The sequence below is a fragment of the Panthera leo genome, chromosome A3 (assembly GCF_018350215.1).
Source record: "Panthera leo isolate Ple1 chromosome A3, P.leo_Ple1_pat1.1, whole genome shotgun sequence".
In the NCBI taxonomy this organism is placed as follows: Eukaryota; Metazoa; Chordata; class Mammalia; order Carnivora; family Felidae; genus Panthera; species Panthera leo.
Window position 1 is genome coordinate 131,665,730 of NC_056681.1, and position 19,882 is coordinate 131,685,611.

At 53.3% G+C, this 19,882-nt stretch overlaps 1 protein-coding gene and 1 long non-coding RNA gene across 8 annotated transcripts; one reads left to right on the forward strand and one right to left on the reverse strand.

Annotated features, from left to right (window-relative positions):
* Positions 1-1,147: 1,147 nt before the first annotated feature.
* Positions 1,148-15,663, reverse strand: SLC66A3 (solute carrier family 66 member 3). Of its 5 annotated transcripts, XM_042933671.1 has the most exons (8): positions 14,730-14,817; positions 13,772-14,067; positions 9,733-9,815; positions 9,562-9,631; positions 7,458-7,515; positions 5,260-5,380; positions 3,226-3,267; positions 1,148-1,854 (listed from the first exon to the last, which is right to left on the reverse strand). In XM_042933671.1, exons 2-8 carry the CDS (start codon positions 13,840-13,842, stop codon positions 1,763-1,765), a joined length of 537 nt encoding a protein of 178 aa, XP_042789605.1. In that variant the 5' UTR covers positions 13,843-14,067; positions 14,730-14,817; the 3' UTR covers positions 1,148-1,762. The 5 variants fall into 5 exon arrangements, with proteins under 5 accessions (XP_042789605.1, XP_042789601.1, XP_042789602.1 ...); XM_042933667.1 differs by lacking the exons at positions 13,772-14,067; positions 14,730-14,817 and adding an exon at positions 15,301-15,655; XM_042933668.1 differs by lacking the exon at positions 13,772-14,067 and having other exon boundaries at positions 14,730-15,392.
* Positions 15,664-15,695: 32 nt separating this feature from the next.
* On the forward strand, positions 15,696-18,234 carry LOC122216619. 3 transcript variants are annotated; one of them, XR_006200998.1, is made up of 4 exons: positions 15,696-16,053; positions 16,180-16,222; positions 16,512-16,702; positions 17,814-18,234. It is a non-coding gene; the product is annotated as an uncharacterized LOC122216619 (long non-coding RNA). The 3 variants fall into 3 exon arrangements; XR_006200997.1 differs by having other exon boundaries at positions 17,894-18,234; XR_006200999.1 differs by having other exon boundaries at positions 18,018-18,234.
* The last annotated feature ends 1,648 nt before the right edge of the window (positions 18,235-19,882 follow it).

Sequence of the window (19,882 nt, forward strand, 5' to 3'; positions counted from 1 at the left end):
AGACACAGAATCCGAAAGAGGCTCCAGGCTCTGAGCTGTCAGCACAGAGCCTGACACAGAGCTTGAACCCATGAACCGCAAAATCATGACCTGAGCCGAAGTCAGATGCTCAACCGCCTGAGCCACCCAGGCGCCCCTGTAACCAGTGGGTTCTTATCTAGGGTACTTACTGGCTGCCCGATCCGGGACAGGTTATTCACTCAGCTTCAGTGTTTACATCTTTTGTAAAGCGGAGACTTTTACTTACAGGATTGTTGTAGGATTAAATATGATAATGTGTGTAGGATATCTGGAATAGTTCAAATGTGTGTTTCCTTTTCTGCCAAAGGGGGAAAAAAATGGGGAACGGTTCACCTAAGAGTGTGTATTCTTTTTATTTTTTAAGTTTACTTAAGAGAGACAGGCCTAGAGAGAGAGAGTGTGGAGTGGGGGGGTGGGAAGGCAGAGAATCCCAGGCAGGATCCTGTCAGCATGCAACCCGACGCGGGGCTTGAGCTCATGAACCATGAGATGGGGACCTGAGCCAAAATCAAGAGTCAGACGCTCAACTGATGGGGCCACCCAGGCGCCCCTAAGATAGTATTTTCTTAAAGGAGAAGCTTTAAGCAATGATAAATTTCTAACAAGTATATTTAAATAAAATGGACTCAAATCACCTAATTTGTATTTATTCCTAATGGTTAGATTATAATTGCATATGAGAAAAGGTTCACTTGGACTTTTTTTAAATTGACAACTGTGAGGAACGCCTGGCTGGCTCAGTTAATATAAGCATGTGACTCGATCTCGGGGTTGTGAGTTCAGGCTCCACGTTGAGTGTAGAGCTTACGTAAATAAATAAAAAAATGACAACTAGGATTTTAAAAACTACAGAATGATTTATTTATCTTACATAGGACACTAAAACATTTTCTAATAAACATCATTTACTTATTACATACAACAATGCCATTCAATTATAAAGGGAAAGAGCTTTTAAATTCTAGCGTTTATAAACTTTTACGGTAAAATGCAGTGTCCAATAATCCTAACATCACGTTTAGAATATAACAAGAATAAAATCCGTAAGAAGTTGACAGCACCCCAGCAATACCTTTTATTGCACCTATTTTCAGTGGACATTTTTGTTTTTCAAAGGTGTGACTCTTAAAGATGGCAGCATGGTGCTTGAATCAGAAAGTTCATCGGGACTGCCTCGTCCTGCTGCTGTAGAGACTGCAGCCAATCGACCTTTCCTTAGGAATTAAAGGCACTATATGAAGTTACAGCACTACTTGGGTATATAAACTCGAGCCAATTAGTTTTTGCTTGCCTCGATATCCTTACTATAGCCTAAGGAGGCATTATCGTGTATTAGGATCCAGCAAGGCCATCCTGTTACATCTATATTAAAAAAAAACGCCCCAGAAAGTGACCCTGGTAATTTACTACAATTTCACTTCTGACTAAAATCCCACTCCGTTCATAATCATTTGTGCTCTAGAGAGGATTTATTTCTTAGAAGATTCTGAAAGCTGAAGAGCGTCGTCTTGACTGCTCGACTTGCAGGTGTCTGAGACCTGCCTCCGCCTCACGAAGGGGAGGAGTGGGAAGGAAATCAACATTTCTCAACAAGTGTTTAAGTGGCTCCTGTCCAAAATACATCTGGCTTCAATTCCGCGTTTCTGAAGCAACTGACTAAACTTCTAAGAGACCTTGATTCAGCAGTGAGCTGTGGTTCAGTTATTAGGAATCCACTTCGTGTGGAGGGGCAGCGCATCTGTTATTCAGCCTTTACCGCCGTCTTCCTGTAGCGAAGGACCGTGGTGGTTACCCACACGTTTAAAGCAAGCATGATCACGAAACGTGTAAGAACTGAAATCGATCAAAAAGAAAAAGTACGTGTTAAAGAGTACTGTTTTCATGTTTGAATGCAAAATCGCTCCTGCCCTACCGCTCTAAGTAGAAGCCTAAAAGCCTAAATAACTGCCCGCCCCTACCCCCGTCTACCACATAAGATTCACAACACCGCCTCGTGGGAACTTTTCAACAACGCTGGTTCCAAATATTTCTGGGGGGAGAGCACTTTACCGTAAGTGACTCGATGAACACTCTCCTGAGGAGAGTTAATGTATCTTTGTGGTTGTGAAACATTTGTAAGATACCAGCTAAGCTGTTCTTAAAAGATTGTCCCCAGATATACTGATCGCTTTCAGGAACAGCTGTCACTTTAATTACAAAGCAAACCATAGCTAGAACATTCTCAATCTTCCAAAATTGTAATACGTAGGTTCGTTTTGTTGTTTCCTTACGGCTGGATTCTTCTTCCCATACACAGAATTCTTCAAGTCCTGCGGAGAAGACTCAGACCTCTTTCCCCACTTGACCCAAGTTTATGGTTTGACCACAGTACTTTTAGTGTTTTGCTCACTGCTGACAGAAGGTGTTGCAGCCCAAAATACAGTCTCTGCAAAGGGACAGGGGTGCCTCACTCTCCTGTAGCCATATTTCTCAAGGAACAATTAACCGGTATGTGTACCAGGGACATGTCTCTAGTCTTCATAGAACGGGTGACACCATTTGTTTTCATTCTTTTCCAACAATGTATACGCTTGGCTGGGGAGTGGAAAACAGCCTAGGGAATTACTAAGTTCTTTTTACACCAACCCACGTATTTTCTCCTCCATCACAGTGTCCCCCTTAAAAAAAAAAAAAAAAGGATGTGGGGGTCAAATGATTGTCATCTCAGTAGAGTCCGTCCTCACTCATCCCCAGCCCTCCTGTTCACTCTCCATGGCTAAGCCACGTGTCCCCCGCTCACGGGCTTGTCATCGTCTCTTCCCCCGTCCCCCCATCTCTCTCTTCAAATTCACCTCCCCAGGCCCCTCCAGCCAGGTCACATTCCCCCATCAGGTGCTCCTCCTGGCCTGCTTTTCCAGAACACATTTCCCAGTATTCTTGAGTAGCTAATTGTGCGCTGACCGCACCGTCCGTCTCCACCCACCGCTGGCGTGGAAGCGTCACGAGGACGGCAGTCTACGACCTCGTGCTGCAGGCCGTATCCCCGGCGCTAACACGAAGTAGGTGCTCAGCCCTGTAAGCGGGGGCTGACGCCCGGGAATACACCGTGGCCTCTAACTGTACGTGGGGCCAGCTGATCCGTGAAACCCTGAGACAACTTACAAGGGAAGGAGCCACCAAGGGCACGCAGTCCAAAAAAATGGGAAGAAAAAAGATTTCGCTTACTCGTAAGATCGCCGGTGGTCATTATCGTTGTTATTATTCTTGCTGTAAGAGAAGATATTCAACAATGTCAACTTGCTTCTCAGCTATGTCGGTATTCAGCTAACGTCTTCCCATTTCAAATACAGGAATAGATGCTAACCGTTCCTGAAAGATCCTGGTAGTACGGAACACCAAATCGGTACTGTATTTTATATAACCTCTCAAAGCCAGCCACGCGTCCTAGCCCAGTGGTTTTGAGGCTCTCCTAAGAGCAGAAGCAGTGTTGCCCAAGGGACCGGGGAGAAGCCGAGAACCCACGGTGTGTGCCCAGCCACAGCTCCCCCACCCCAAAGAGCACGTTTGGAAAATCTCGTATGTATGGGACTTCCGGTAAGGTTTACTTTAAAGACGGGCTTCTACTAACAACAGAGATGTCTGGGTGGCTCAGTCGGTTAAGTGTCCAACTCTCGACTTCAGCTCAGGTCATGATCTCACGGCTTCATGAGTTGGAGCCCCACATCGGGCTCTGTGCTGACAGCACGGAGCCTGCCTGGGATTCTCTGTCTCCCTCTCTCTCTGCCCCTCCCCTCCCCCACTCACGCCGTCTCTCTCAAAATAAATAAATTAAAAAGTAATAATAATAAAGAAAGGCTTCCACTAACAAAAAGCAAGGTTTTTAAATGACTGAACTTGACCCCCTTCTTTTGTAGAGATTTTCTAGGTAAAGGAAACTGAGGCCCAGCAAAGGGCAACGATTTCCCTAAAGGTCTAACTAGAACTGTTCCGTTCGTTTGTCTGGTACAGCGCTTTCCTTCGTGGCCACAGGAGACACGTGTGGGAGATGTGACGTGGGATTTCGAGGACACTACCTGTAACTCAACGCCTGCCCTTCCTTCCTGACCCGAACCCACCCACACAAAACTCTCCCTCTGCCTCACACATCACACATTTAGGAAATTAGGTTTAAAGCCAGTTCACTTTTTCCCCATAGAGTTATAATCCTCAGTTTGTCATGTATCCAATATGTATTTAAGGACTCGTTCAAGCACAGAGTACCATGCAAAACAGATGGAAATGTAATACATGGTCTCTAAAGTTACAAGTTCCGAAGATTTCCTACAAGAAAATTTAAGAAACAACACTTAAGATTACCTGAAGGTAAAATTAGGGAGCTAATAAGTAATATATCAAATCAGCAATTCCAGAAACATATATATACATACACTTATATACATATATATATGTATATATATTTCCTAACTATATATATATTATATATTATATATATATATAATATATATATATCTCATAACACTTCAACATCTCAAGCTAAAAATAAAACCCAAGAAGCCTTAATTTTACATAACTTGGGACGTAAAGACCCCTTCCAGAAACCCCTGATGGAGAAGAAACATGAAGCATAGTTCAAATACCTAAAACTAATAAATCTAAGTAACGTCATAGCCCTGAATTTTTAAAGTTTTCTACCTAAAATAGCATGTGTATATATATATGTATATGTATGTATATGTATATATATGTATGTATATATATATGTATATATATGTATGTATATATATAGGTATATATATAGGTATGTGTGTGTGTGTGTGTGTGTGTGTGTGTGTGTGTGTATATTTTAGGTTCCTGCAAGAATCCAGATGAACAGTGGAAATTCTGAACTTGAGACCAAATAACATGGCTCCAGGAAAACACCCTGGCAAAGTCTATTCATTCTCAAAAGCCAATGTATGCTTTTCATCTCTCATCTGTTACATCAGAAAGAGTCATATTTTAAAACCAAGTTAGTGGATTCAATATAATCAACCTATTGATGCTTTTCAAAGAGCAAAAGAGGACTGTTGATGTTCAGCCAGATTTTTGGAGAAAGGGGTGTTTTACATTTGTTTTTAGCAAGTGGAATAGGGATCTTGCAGAGACCGGAAAGTAGCCTGCGTGCCATCGGAATCATAAATACGGATCCACTTGGAGGTTCTATGTGCACAGGATTCAAGCTTGTGGGACCGTGACGGGTGGACGGCGTCTGGCTCTTACTTGCACAGGTGTATGCAGCGAGGCTCCAGGTGAGGGCGCTCACGGTGCCCGAGTCCCTGGTCTTCCACAGGTACTGGAGCTGAGCAAACTTGCTGGCCACGCTGATGAAAGTACTTAGATTCTGTTTGCAGGTAAAACATGAGAAAGTTAGCAGTCCCTCAGTTAAAGAAACAAGAGCGCCATATACTGAGCGTGCTTCTGAAGCCAAACTGTCAGGACAAGAGACAACCGGTTTGTACGAGGACAAAGCCCGGGTTCAGTGAAAAAGCAGGCAGCAGCGAGATGCTGGTTTATAAATGCACCGGTCCCACTGTTCAGTGGGTAACTGGTGGGCGTGCAGCTGGTGTGGAGGTGGGAGTAAGGATCACTGCATGGCCACAAAGGCTTATCCATCTGACCACCTGCCAATAAAAGCAGATAAGATAGAGAGAGAGAGAGAGAGAGAGAGAGAGAGAGAGAGAGGATAGATGGATAGAGAAGATAGATGGATGAATGGATAGATAGATAAGATAGATGGGTGGGTGCATGGATGGATGGATAGATAAGATGGATGGGTAGAGAGGTATAAGATAGATGGATGGATAGATAGATGGACAGATGGATAAAGAGATAAGATGGATGGATAGATAAGATGGGTGGGTGCACCCTCAGGAGGAAAGCAACATGACTGGGTTGGGGGTGGGGCATCGGGTCTGGCTCTGCTCGGTCCCCCGCACCTGTTGCGGGGCTGGCCCTTGACCCTTTCTTATTGGGTTACAGCAACACGTCCTGGTAAAGGCGGAGGAGGGAAGGGGCGGCTGGGACACGGGAGGACGGTGGAGAAGTCCGGGCGAGTGAGCCCTCCAGGCAGAGAGCAAGGGCCTGTGCTCAGATCCGAACACAGGTCACGCCGGGAGCACATGGCTCGGACGACTGACCCCAGGTGGGAAGACGGCGTCTGCAGCCCCGGCCGGTGGGGAGTCGGGTCGGGACCGCGAGCACGGCGGACCGGGCCTCGGAAAGCCTGGGCACGAGGACTTAGGTAGGGCCCTGTCCACTCGTGTCAGGGGGAAGGCCACTGCCGAGCAGATACGCTAACCGCGTCTGCTGGACCTTCTACCGGATCCGTCTTCAGGAGGAAATGCCATCTTCAGAATCAAGAAGAAGGAGTCTTCATAACCAAGGCCCGGAAAGATTTCGCAAATAAAAATACACGACGCCCGGGGAAACTTGAATTTCAGATCAAAAATAAGTAATTTCTAGCATAGGTACGTCCCGTGCAATATTTGGGACATACTTATGCTAAAACCCTGCCCATTTGCTCCCCGTAGGTCACAAGGTTGGAATGTCACACAGAGCCAAGTTCGCTTTCCAAGCAAGGGTCACAGCCAAGGCGCTGGGGAGGGGGTGGTGAAGTTCATGAGCCTGGGTGTGGCAGGCAGTGACTGGTGACCACGGATCCTTCTCCTTCTCCCTTTGGGTGGAGAAGCGGCATCCAGTCACTTTGGAGAGAGGATCTGGGCTCAAATGCTCCCTGACCCACGCTCGGAGTCCTATTCTCACACTATGGGACTTCGGCGCCTTACCCAAGGTAGGATAAACGCACAGGGCTAGCCGTTTTCCAAGGACAAAAATGTTCCGGGGGGGGGGGGAGAGGGGCAAAGTTAAAAAAAAAAATCATGAGTGTGGGGCCCGTGGGTGGCTCAGCCGGTTAAGCCTCTGACTTCGGCTCAGGTCGAGATCTCGCAGTTCGGGAGTTCAAGCCCCGTGTCGGACTCTGCTGACAGCTCAGAGCCTGGAGCCTGCTTCCGATTCTGTCTCCCTCTCTCTCTCTCTCTGCCCCTCCCCCACTCATGCTCTGTCTCTCTCTCTCAAAAATAAATTAAAAAAAAAAAAACATCAAAAAATTAAAAAAAAAAAATGAGTATGTAGCCCATGTGTAATCATTAACCTGATAAGAAGCTCTTTATTTTAGGCTCATTCTACCACCGTTGCTCGTTCTGTTGCTGTTAATTACTTCCCCAGCCAGGTGCTCTATGGCCCCCCGAAAAAGGAAGTAAGAAAATGTTACCAAACGCCTAAGTGGGACTAACGTCTTGTAACATTGGGGTAGGACTGCCCTTTCACCCCTTTATCCTTCAATAAGCAGGTTAAACACTCGGCCCATCAAGTTCTTTGCAGGAACGGCGGTCTCTCTTCTCCAGGGGCGATGCACTTACCATGGCCAGATCGATGATCCACTTCTGCAGGGGAAGGACGAACCACGAGGCCACACATCTACCGAGCGCTAAGGGAGACAGCAGTGGCTCGGCCGCCCCCCACCCCGCGCCCGTGGGGACACGCCAAGAGCACGGAGGTGACGCACATAAGCCAACCTGGGAAAGGCTCTGCGAGGACCAGTCCGATTTGGAAAAGACAAAAATGGCTCAACATAACAGCAGATCACGGAAGAAAACTGCCAAGCGCCCTGCCTTTGTGGTTCTAAACGATTCTACCCGCCCACTGCATTCCCAGCCATGCAGACCTCTCCAGGGTGATGTCAAAAGTGAGGCATTTAAAGAAGCAGCTCAACATTTTGCAGGCACGTTCTGCAACATTTTGCAGGCACGTTCTGCAAAACTGGGGTCACGTGAAACTCTCTTTCCCCCTTTCCTGCTAACCCCAGTGTAAACCCAGGTGGAGACAGGAGGAACGAGAGCGGATTTTCATCACGCCCAGTGAGGTGGCAAAAAGCACAGAAAGTCAGGCTCCAGAAGCCGGGCGGGTGAGGAGATGACCACCAGCCTCTGCTGTGACCTTGGGCAAGTCCCATTCCTTCTTTTGACCTTGGTTTGCTTATCCGCAAAACGGTCTTAACATTCCTTTGCCCCATCTACCCCCTCAGTGCCTTGGTGCACATCAAGCGCGCTACGATTATAATGAATGACATTACTTAAATGGAGGGATCGAAAGAGACAATGCCCGGTGTGACTAGAACGAATTCCTGGCAACCTGGTCAACGCCAGAACGGCAGCTGGAACCTAGGCAGATGAAATCTTGTTTTTAAAACACTCTAACTCAGTTTCTTAAACAGAGGGCACCCAGTTAAATTTGAATTTTCAGACCAACAAAAACAGTCTTTTAGTATAGTATGACCCATGCAATATTTGGGACATACTTATGCTTAAAAAAAAAAATCAGTTACTATGGTAACCCTACTTCTGGTTCATCACCACTCACAGGAGGAGGTTATAAGTATCCCGCTCATCCAGGGAGCTGCCCAGCTTTTGCAGTCCACAGCCTCACCACCCGTACAAAGGTAAATTGTCGTATTTTATTTAAACAGTAAACGGCACGACGCTTTTCCTCTTCAAAGTACTGTTTTCAAGACCCTTTTACCAGCTGGGCAGAGCTGCGCAGAGAGAAGCTGAGCGGGGAGGATGGGTACAGACAGCAGGGGGTCAGAACTCAGTCCCCTCCCTACACAGCCGCCCAGTCGGACAGCTGCCGTGAGGCTGCCGCTTGCTCAGCTTGTCCTGTGCTCCTGGTACTGTGATCCTTGCCACAAGGTAGGCATGACTGTGTCATTTCACAGGCGGGACGGGACAGGACGATTGCAGCTTAGGGAGCTCCCGGCCTGTGCCCACGAACACCCAGGGGGTGGCCGCAGCAGGTGTCCCCCAGCCTCCACGTCCCAAGGCGCCCAGCCCAGCGCAGACAGGAAGGGTGCCCTCCCTCTCTCCTCCACCCTGCGGGTGTACGAGTAACCCGCTCGGGTCACTTCGCAGCCACGGCCGCATTAACTGGCTGCCACTGGAAAGGCTTTCCTGGCTTTTTAAGGACCGTGAATTCCCAAGAGAACCTCTGAAGGTTTACAGAACCGAAACAAGAGCCCGGCCCCTGTTCACAGAAGAGGCATCGTGAGTGAGCATAGGTCTGTGTCACGACCAGAGGCCCCGCCCACCCGCCACCACCAGGACCCTTCTAATGTCTTGGCCACGATTTTCGCTTTGAACCAGCCGTCCAGAACCCGCACGCCCACACTGTTGGGCAGAGAGGGCGCGTCAGTGGCCTCTGAGTTCACGACAGACATTCCCGTTATTATGACCTCACATACTTGGGGGACATTTTCTCAGGGAAGAAGAAATGTCTCCGCCTCCCCTGAAGAATGAAGCTGGGACGGGCCTGGCGCCCGGGGCTCGGGGTGGGGGGAGGCCCCGGGGCAGGGTACATATTCACTCACGCGCATTTGGGATCTTTTTCAGTTTGAGCACAAGAACGCGGCTCTGGCCAAAGCACCTGACTCCCCAGTCCCATCGGGTCCCTGGACAACGAAAAGGATACACGGCCATGTACGGGGCTGCTCCTTTCACGTTCCCGTTGAAATGGAAGGCACACAGCAGGAGGAGGACGTCTGAAAGAGAAAGGCTGTGAGGGAGGCGGGAGGGGGGGCCCAAGGGCTGTTGCCCGACCCGGGGGGGGGGGGGGGGGGGGGGAGTCCGAGGGGCCGGTTACCTTGTGCGATGAGAATGGGATACTCCAGGTAGGTCAGCAGCGGGTACTCATAGTAACACTGGTACCGGAGAAACACCAGGAAACTGGGGAGAGAGGGGGAGCGTCTGAGCTGGGGCCGGCCCAGCACAGGGCGGCGGGGAGGCCCGGCCAGCGCCCAGGAGCCCGGGTTCGTGTGCAAAACCCTGGACCTGCTGGTTGGCACCTGGAAACGTCAGGGGGTGGGGGGAGATTTCGCACACAGAGCGCGGGACCGTAACTTAATACTGCCCGCAGCTTTTCGAGCATCCGGGACTGACTGGGAGCTGGGCGTGGTGCACGTGGTCGCTGCCGGAGATGGTGGCACAAGTGAGTTTCACTGAGGTCCGAGCGGCAGGCCAGGACGAGAAGAGACGGCGCTGCTGGCCCCAGGCTGGCCGGCCCTGAGCGGGGGAGCAACCACCTGGATGATCCCTGCGGCCGTCCGGAGTGCTCCCCGTCGAGGAGGAGCAGTAGGTGAGAGGCATAAACAGTCATCAGTCCCTTAAGAGAATTCCAGCTCTGAGGGCCGCCTGGGGGCTCAGTCAGTTGGGCATCCGACACTTGGTTTCGGCTCAGGTCGTGATCTCACGGTTTCGTGAGTTCAGGCCCCACGACAGGCTCTGCGCTGGTGGCGGGGAGCCTGCTTGGGATTCCCTCTCTCCCCTTCTCTCTCTGCCCCTCCACCACTCGCAATGTTGTTGTCTCTCTCAAAATAAATGAGGAAAAAAGAAAGAAAGAAAGAAAGAAAGAAAGAAAGAAAGAAAGAAAGAAAGAAAAGAAAAAGGAGAAGCAAAGAAAAGAGAAAAAAAAAGAAAAAGAAAAGAGAAGAAAAAAGAGAAGCAAAGAAAAGAAAGAAAAAAAAGAAGAAAAGAAAGAAAAAAGAAGAGAAAAAAAAGAAAAGAGAAGCAAAGAAAGAAAAAAGAAAGAAAAAAGAAAAAAAAGAGAAGGAAAGAAAAAAGAAAAGAAAAAAGAAAAGACAAGCAAAGAAAAAAGAAGAAAAAAGAGAAGAAAAGAAGAAAAAAGAGAGAAAGAAGAAAAGAAAGAAAAAAAGAAAAGAAAGAAAAAAGAGAAGAAAAGAAAGAAAAAAGAAGAGAAGAAAAAAGAAAAGAGAAGAAAAGAAAGAAAAAAGAGAAGAAAAGAAAGAAAAAAGAAGAGAAGAAAAAAGAAAAGAGAAGCAAAGAAAGAAAAAAGAAAAAAAAGGAAAAGAAAAAAGAAGAGAAGGAAAGAAAGAAAAAAGAAAAGAAAAAAGGAAAGAGAAGCAAAGAAAAAAGAAGAAAAAAGAAAAGAGAAGAAAAAAGAAAGAAAAAAGAAAAGAAAGAAAAAAGAAGAAAAAAGAGAAGAAAAAAAGAAAAGAGAAGAAAAGAAAAAAGAAGAAAGAAGAAAAAAAGAGAAGAGAGAAAGAAAAAAAGAGAAGAGAAAAGAAAAAAGAAAATTCTAGTTCTGAGAGGCTGGAATTTGGTGGGGGGGGGGGGGGGGGGGGGGGGGGGGGGGGGGGGGAGGGAAGTGGCAAGTAAAAACCTGAGGACCCGACCCTTGTCAGGACAAAAGGCCTGAGCTTCCGGCCTCTCCAGCTCTCGGCCCAGCCAGTTAGCTCCCTAAGGACCTAAGTCCCCCTGCTGTCCCCTCAGAGTCTGTTTCATCCCCCAGGTGAACCACAGCCTCCATCACTCATCCAGATGTAACCCCTCTCATTTCCTCAGCTGGGGGGGGGGGGGGGGGGGTGTTCACAAAGCACCCAGTGGGCTGGGGAGCCTGTGCCCTTGATCCTGTTTCCGACCTTGGCTGAGCTGGGGGCGAGGGTCACAGGATGGGGGGAGGCCAGCGGTGGCCCGAGCACGGGGGTCTCCAGACCAGGCCTCCGGCACCTTTCTGTCCACATCTGAGGGGGAGCCCAGGGGGCCAGGGGAGGGGGCAGCTTCAGCTCACCCACCCCTGCAGAGCAGGGCTGCAGCCAGCGGGGGAAGCCTGGACAACGACCCTGCCGAATGAGCGGGCGGTACATCCGAGCAGGCGCTGGGGGGTCTTTGCCACCTGCTCGCTCTTCACTGAGCGCACCACCCCCCCCCCCAGAGTGCAGCCACAGACCTTCAGGACAGGCACGAGCCCTAGGGTGTCAGAGCTGAGGTCACGGCCATCCAGCGCGCCCTCCACATTTTACAGACCACTTGGGGAGACTGAGGCCCAAGAAACCAAGGTCATATGAGAATTCAGGGAAAAGACGAAGACGAGCACATGAGTTTCCCCGGCCACCAGCAGTGGTGCCTGCCACCAACCCCCACCCCACCGTGGCCCTCCAGGGAGGCCGGGCGGCCAGGCTGCAGTGCGCACGCGTTCTCTCTCTCTCTCGCTCTCTCTCGGGGATCCAAACGTCCAAGGACAACCATCTGTCACTCCTGTGGCCTGGAGCAGCTAGGTGTCCTTCTTTGATTTTTAATGTCCTTCTTTTCATCAAAAAGTAATACATTAGAACCCTCCTTACAATAAAGTCAGGCCGAACGGTGTCTGACCCGCGGCCCCACACACCTGTTAACATTCCTGGTCCGCTCTGCAAAGTGACTGGAGTTTCCTTCTTCCACACACAGGCTAGAGGTCTGAACAAAAAAACTACACATGTGCTCACAGAGGCAGCGGCTGGAGAGCCGCTGGAGCCTCTTCCAAAGGAATTTTCAGCCAGACACCAGAAGTCGGCCTGCTGGGCCTGGAGAGAGGATGCAGGGTCCCCCCCCCCCCACCCCCCCCACCCCCCCCCCGCGCCGCCGGGCTGTCTTGTCTGGGCGGAGGGCTGAATCGGGAGTCTGAAAACCCATCCACGGAAGGTTCCAGAGCAGGTGCAGAGAGCAGAACTGTGTCTGGAACCCAGGAGGGCACAAGGGGGCAGAGCAGGAGGCATGCCTGGAAGGCCTGGAAGGAGGGGTGTTGGAGCTGCTGAGGCAGGCGCGCTCCCATCAGCCGGGGAACCCGGGCGCGGGCGGGGGGGGGCGGGCGGAACGCTGGCACAGCCTGGGCAGAGAGGTGCCCGCTATGCACTTCCTGCCAACTTCCTCCCCGCTTCCCCTCCCCGAAACCTGTCTGGGACACCTGTTCCAGCAACGGAGAAAATGAGCAGCCTGCTGGCAGGGCAGGGCGCACCCTCCCCCAAGCCCCCCCGTCTGCCTGGGGTCCCGTCTGTGCCGCCTTCTGCGCCAGACACGGTGCGGCCCGCAGCCAGCCTCCCCCTCCCCCAGCCGGCTGAGCCAGCTTCGTCTGCCCTGCAGGCCTCCCCCTCACTAAACGTGGGGCCTCCAGTGGAGGTTTGGTCAGCTCCTTTTCTTTGCTGACGCGGGCGTGTGGCTGTCGCCCTGCACACGTCTGGAGGCACTTCTAAACTCCAGGCATTTTCTTACACTTCACACCGATCCGCATTCAAAGCCATTTTCTGGTCTCACTGAGAGACAGCTTATGCTCCCATTGACCCGGTTCTCTCAAAAATGGGCTTTTAGCGTTAACAGATCAGGACCCAAGGCAGGTAGACGTCCCCCAAGAATTTATTCTGGCTTTTGCTTCCCAGGATATAAAGGGTCCCCTGATGGCGATGCCCTCCGGGGTCTGTCTGCCGGAATTCTGGCTGCTACCCTGCTCCTGGCCCGGTAGGGGGCGCTCGTGGGCAGGCAGGCAAGGCGGGCACCAGGCACGGGCAGGCCTGCGGTGCCCCCCAGCTTCTCCAGGGCCCTCACCAGCGAAGGCTGGGGAAGGAAAAGGGAAGGGGGCAGGGTGTTGCCAACCCGCTCCCCCCACCCACGATATTGCTGACGAGTCTAGGAAGCGGAAAAACCCAGTGAGTGTGGAGAGCGGGGGTGCGCCAGGCTTCAGGATGGAAAGGGCCAGCCCCGGGTGAAACCTAGGGCCCTGCTGCTGCCGGTGAACTTGGGCACGGTGCGTCACTTCCTCCGCCTCAGGCTACTCTTCTCTGGGGATGAAAACAATGCTTACTCCCTAGGGCGCCCTGAGGATCGAGTAAAATAGCGCCACCACACAGACCCACCGGTAAGATAAAGCGAGGTGTAGATAAAACCTCGGAATCCAGCGGAGGGAGCTTCGGGGAGAGGGTGGCATCCGGCCGGGCCTAGACACAGCCACGCGCACACAGCAGCCTGCGTGCCTGGGCCTCCACGAAGCGTGAGCTGCAGGCCGGCCGATCCCCGCGGGACACGCACGAAGCCTCCTCCCGCGCCGACTTCAGCTCCCCCGCCCACGCGAGCCCACGTCCATTGCCAGGAGGGCAGGTGTTGGCGAGGTGCACGGTTGGATAGAGTGACAGCCGACACCTGCTGGCAGCGCCTGCCGGGTTGTAGCGTGTGGGCAGGCTCCCGACTCGCCTCCTTGGGCATCAGTCGGGCTTCCACTCACCCCGCAACGGGCCAGCCCCACCTTCCCAGGCTCAGGGACCCGTTAAAAACCGTGGCCCTCCCCCAGGCCGTCCACGCCCTCCCGGACACTCCCCCGCCGCTCCTCCCCCTCTCCCCTCCCCACCCGAACTGACGCGGCGGCCACTTCGAGGCGGCGGAGAACTCGCCAATCCTCGCTACCCAGCCTGGGGGGGTGGGGGGGGTCCCAGTGTTGTGGGGTCGTTTGCAAATCAGAGCGGGGTCACACACCCGCCAGTCGGCCGACTCTCTCTTGATAAAGCATCTCCCCCGCTGGGCGCGCCGGGCGCAGGACCCCCCACCTCCCCCACCCCCGAGGTCTTCTTCTCCCTCCCTTGCCCCAGGCTACTTTCCAGCCCAGGCCCCCCGGGGTCGTGCTTCCGCGGAGGACCCGCCCGCGCGGTCGCCGTGTGACAAGCCGGTTGGGGGCGGGGGGAGGGGGGCGGCGAGGAGCAAAGTGGGGAGGACCTGCCTTGCCAGGGACTCGCGGGTAGACTCCCGGGCTTCACGTGCCCCGCTCTCCCACCAACTCGAGGCCTCCCAACCGAGTTTTAGAACTCTGCCCTTCGCGCTTACATCTTTAAATACTGAGTCAAGGCATCCACTCCGGATTTCTGATGGATAAGCGCTCTCCTAGCGGCACTGGCTCCTCTCTGGCTGGCTGTGGCCCGATTCGTCTTTCTCCCCTTCCTCCAAAGAGCCCCCATTCTCGGAATCCCCCCAGCCCAGGTGTTAACTTTCTAAAGGCGGAGGATCAACGCCTCGCTTTACACGCGAGGAAACCGAGACCCGAGCTAAGGGGTATTGGCGGGGGCAGGGGGAACTCAGGGCAGACGTGTATCAGAGGGCCTCAGGTGCAAATGGCCTAGTTCCAAGCCGCGCGGTTGCGCTGGGGCTAACGGGCGGGGTGAGGGCCTGGCCAGGGGTCGGTTTCCCCGATCTGTAAGCTGGGCACGCGCAGTCCGTGCGGGGAGCGGCAAATAAACAGGGGAGGCGAGCGGTCCCGGGAAGTGCCCCCCAGCGGCCGGGCGCTTTCGGCTCCGCTCCCCGGCCCTGCTGAGACCCACGGCGCGCTCCTGAGCTCCCGGGCCGTCCAGGCCGCAGAGGCGAGCGGGGAGGGCAGCCGCCCCCGCCGCCCCGGCCTTACCCCGCCAGCTCCAGAAGTAAACTCGGGAGGCTGATGCCCCGCGCGCTGCGCGCCGCCAGCACCGCGGAGATCTGCGGCAGCTTGAGCGCGGCGCACACGCCCAGCGTGCTCCAGTTGCAGAACAACAGCAGCAGCTTCTCCATGGCGCCGGCGGGGCTGGGGGCTCCGGCTCCGGGCGTGGGGGCTCGGCGGAGGCGGCCGCGGCGCGAGGGAGGGGCAACGGCTCAGCTCTGGGCCTCCCCGGGCGCTGAGTCCTTCCGCCTTCCCTGGGCACCCGCACCCACGCCCACGCCCTGGGCCGCCCCGCCGGGGTCAGCCCTGTCGGGGTCCGCTCCTCCGCCCGGATCTCCGCCCCCTCCCTCGCCCTGCCCCGCCCCGCCCCGCCCGGGCTCCTCTCCGCTGCCCCGCCCCCTCCCCAGGTCCGCCTCGGGTCCACCCTCGCCCGGGGTCCGCTCCTCCGTCCGGATCTCCGCTCCCGACCCCGCCGGCGTTCGCCCCTCACCACCCCGGACCCCGCCGTCCACCTAGTGCGGGTCTCGCCGGGACCCCGCCCCGGGGCCGCCCAGTCGGGGAGCGCTCCGCCCCTTCTGTCCGCTCCGCCCCCGGCCCCGCCCTGTCCCGGGGCGGCCGCTGGGCGGTGCCCTCCGCAGACCGGACGCGCTGCGGAGTCACTTCTCCGTGTTAAGCTCGCGGGGTGCCGAGCTGCCCGGAGACCCCCCCCCCCCCAGACGGTTCCGCTTTCCCGAGGGTTGGGTGGGTACAGGCTGAATCCCGGGAGGGCGGACGTGCACCCCCTCACGGGGGGGCTGGACCGTGGTGTCGGGGTTTTGCACTCCCTAAGTGCCTTCCTTTCTTCGTTTTTCTGACTATGCATTTCAGAGATGAAAACTTGGAAGGACGTTAAGGACCCAACTTCGTTTACGTGCGTCCTCCTCGTTTTACCTGGGGACACAGGCTTTGCCCGTCACTGAGGGGTCACTGAGGGGCCAGAACGGCCCGGGGTCGGCTCACTTCCCGCCCTTTCCCGAAGCTGAGTGGGGGGGGGTGGGGGCGCCCCTCCCCGCCACCCGGGCCTTAGCCCTCCAGGCCCCTGGAAGTCCCGCCCTTCACCGCTTCAGAGGGAAAGTTTTTTCTTAAGGCGGTTAAGTAGATTCTGTGATCCAAGAAGGTAGACGCGGCCGAAGATGAAGGGGCGGGGTGTGTTCTCCAAGCTCTCAGAATCGCAGAAGCAGGTCCCGGTCATGGAGCAGAAAAAAGTCACAAAAATGCAACGCCGGAATCCACGGTGGCCGGTTTGGTACCGTGAACCTCAGCCAGGCTTCGAGGCTTTCCTTCTGTCTGTCCCTGCGCCTCCAGCCCTCACCTGGCCATCAAAAACCTTACCCTGGAAGAAGAAAAACAGGTATGGGGTCCTCCTTCTAAGCTAAGGGAAACAGGATGTTCGGAAGGAAACTTTTTAAAATTCTTTTTCAAGTTTATTTTATTTTCGAGAGAGAGAGAGAGAGAGAGAGAGAGACAGAGCGTGAGTGGGTGAGGGGCAGAGAGAGGAGGAGACACAGAATCCGAAGCAGGATCCAAGCTCTGAGCTGTCAGCACAGAGCCCAACGTGGGGCTCGAACCCACAGACCATGAGACCATGACCTGAGCCGAGGTCGGTGGCTTCACCGACTGAGCCACCCAGGCGCTCCCAGAAGGAAATTTTAAGAGGAAAATAAAGAGTGTGCGTGTTTAATTCTTATCTTCCGGAGCTCCGGAAAACTACTCACAGATGAGCTAATATCGTCTGGAATTTGCTTCAAAAGGTTGGGGGCTTGCGTGGAAGGGTGGGAGTGTAGACAAAACGAGCTGTGAGCTGAGAATTTTGGGCGTTGGTTATGGGAATGGGGGGGATTTGCTGTGGATGAAGTTTTGGGGTGATGGTGGGGGTCGAGGGGTCCGGAGCCAGCCGCCAAGAAAGGATTCTTGAAGACATCTCTGGTGCAAAAAAACGTGATTTTATTATAGCACGGGGACAGGACCCGTGGGCAGGAGGAGCCTCACTGGGGCCCTGAAGGGTAACTCATTATATACCCTCAGGTTGGGAGGGGCACAGGGATAAAGGAAGTCTCTAAGATATTTTGGAAGCAAGGTTTACAGTTTCCAGGACCTTGAGGGGCTAGCTGTTGCTAGGGAAACCGTTTAATACAACCTCAGTCCTGAGACCGTTCAGATGTTTATACGGCGGCCAGAAGCTTGGAGTGGGATTCCCAGCATATGTCTTGGGGCAGTTTAGGTAAAGGAAGTAGACTCACAGTATCCTTGAGGTTGGGACAAAGTTAAGCCAAGGTTCTCCTTTGCCCCCAGCGAAGTGTCACCCTGGAGGCAGCTGAGCTCCTAGAGGGAGGTCACTCTGCCTTTCAAGGACTTGTCAGTGGGCTGTAGGCAGGAAGGGAACTTAATTTTTCATTAGCCTTCGTTTCTCGCATCACCACGGCAAGGACGTAAACCCCTTTCCTTTGTTCTTGGGGAGGCAGCGTCCTTCCTGTCCAGGGACCGGCACCAGCTGGAGCCCTTCCCTGTTCCCGGGGCTCAGCGCCCTTTCTACTCCCCGTAGGCACCCCTGTCCCCCCACCCCAGCTTGGCGTAAGCCGAGACGCTGGGTTGGCTTGGTGGCTCCAGCTTTGACACCTATAAGCTGTGTGATCGTAGGTGATTCATTCAACCTCCTGGTCCTTCAGTCTTCTCCTCCGCAGGGTGGGTACATCTGTGGCTTCCCGCACTCATCGGAACGTTGGCTCTCTTGGATTGGCACCACCAGCCGTGTGTCTTTGCGATTCTCTGGCTCAGTCGTGCCCTGACTACTACATAGGGCTCCCGGGCTTCTCTGGGAACCAGCCATTCGCCTAAGGAGCTTCGAGTCCTTTTAATAAATAGAGCCTGGTGTTTAGAAACAAAGACCTGGGATAAGATGTGCTCAGTGCTGTTGAGGCGTCAGGCGAATCTGCCCTCTTAGGAGACCGAGCTAGGGTGAGGGGTGTGTGTGTGTGTGTGTGTGTGTGTGTGTGTGTGTGTGTGTTATTGGTCTGCTCAGGCTGCTTTAACAAAATACCATAGACTGGGTGGCGTAAACAACAGAAATTTATTTTCTTACAGTTCTAGAGGCTGGGAGTGCAAGATGCTGGCAAGATTGGTTTCTGGGGAGACCCTTCTCCCCAGCTGTCTTCTCCTTGTGTCCTCATACAGGCTTTTCTCTGTGTGTACACATCCCTGGTCTCTTTTTTTTTTTTTTTTTTATGTTTATTTTTTTGAGAGAGTGTGTGTGCGCGCATGTGCATGAGCAGGGGAGAGGCAGAGAAAGGGGGTGGGGCAGAGGATCCAAAGTGGGCTCTGTGCTGATAGCAGACCCGATGTGGGGCTCGAACTCATGAACCTTGAGATCATGACCTGAGCTAAAGACAGACGCTCAACCAACTGAGCCACCCAGGTGCCCCCCTCTCGCTCTTCTTAAAAGGACATCAGTCCTGTTGGACTAGGGATCCACCCGTATGACCTCTGTTACCTCGTTAAAGGTCCTGTCTCCAAATACAGTCAGTTTGGGGGGGGTTAGAGCTTCCACATTTGAATTTGGGAGGGGATAGGATTTAGTCCATAATATATATATTCCTAGTACTCTGTATATATTGAAATATATATACATATATATATATACACACACATATATATATATATATATATATATATATATATATATATATATATATTATGTATCACATACACCTGCTGAACCAGGATCTTCCTTTTAACAAAAACACCCAGGGGCGCCTGGGTGGCTCAGTTGGTCGCCACGGCCCGTGGGAACCAAAGGGTCAACGTAACTTCTCTTTGCGTCACAGACTTGCACGCTTGTGAGGTTGCTCCCTATGGTAAATTCAAAACGAGTCTGGGCGAGCCTCCCAGACGGGGTCCCAGGAGACGACGGGACGTTCTGGAACTTTGAGGGGCCCGGAAGTTCTCTGCCAAGAAGAATGTGTTGGTGAAGGTTCAGTTACGGACCACACGGCCCCCCGCTTTCGTTAGCTTAATTATGGTCACCCAGTGTTGAGCAGCGTAAGGACGAGGAAGCAGATGTTGGAAAGAGTCTCTAAGGAACAGAAAACTCGCTGAAGAACGTCCCCGGGAGGCGAACTGTGTGTGTGTGTGTGTGTGTGTGTGTCCCCCACCGCAGGAGGCTGCCTCCGCTGCTGCCCAGTATTCTCGAAGCTGGGGCCTGCCACAGGGCATCCCGGCCCAGCTGTCCCAGAAGGACCCACTGCTGTATCTCTGCACTTGCGGAAGGGTCCTGGGGTTGTGCCTTCTGCATTCTGGGTCTCCTGGGGACGCACCTGCTCGGCAGGAGCTTGGTCACGCGAGAGGCCCGATTGCCAGGGCCAGCCTCATTGTGGCTCCTCTGTCACAGACCGTGACTTCACAGGGCCGCACCCTCGGCTTGCAGCACGGAGACTACAGGGCAAAGCTAGCAGGATCTGGGGAGCTTCGGACACAAGACAAAATTTCTGTCGCTCGTGCCTCCCTGGATGCTAGGGTGTGGGGGGAGTCATGCGGG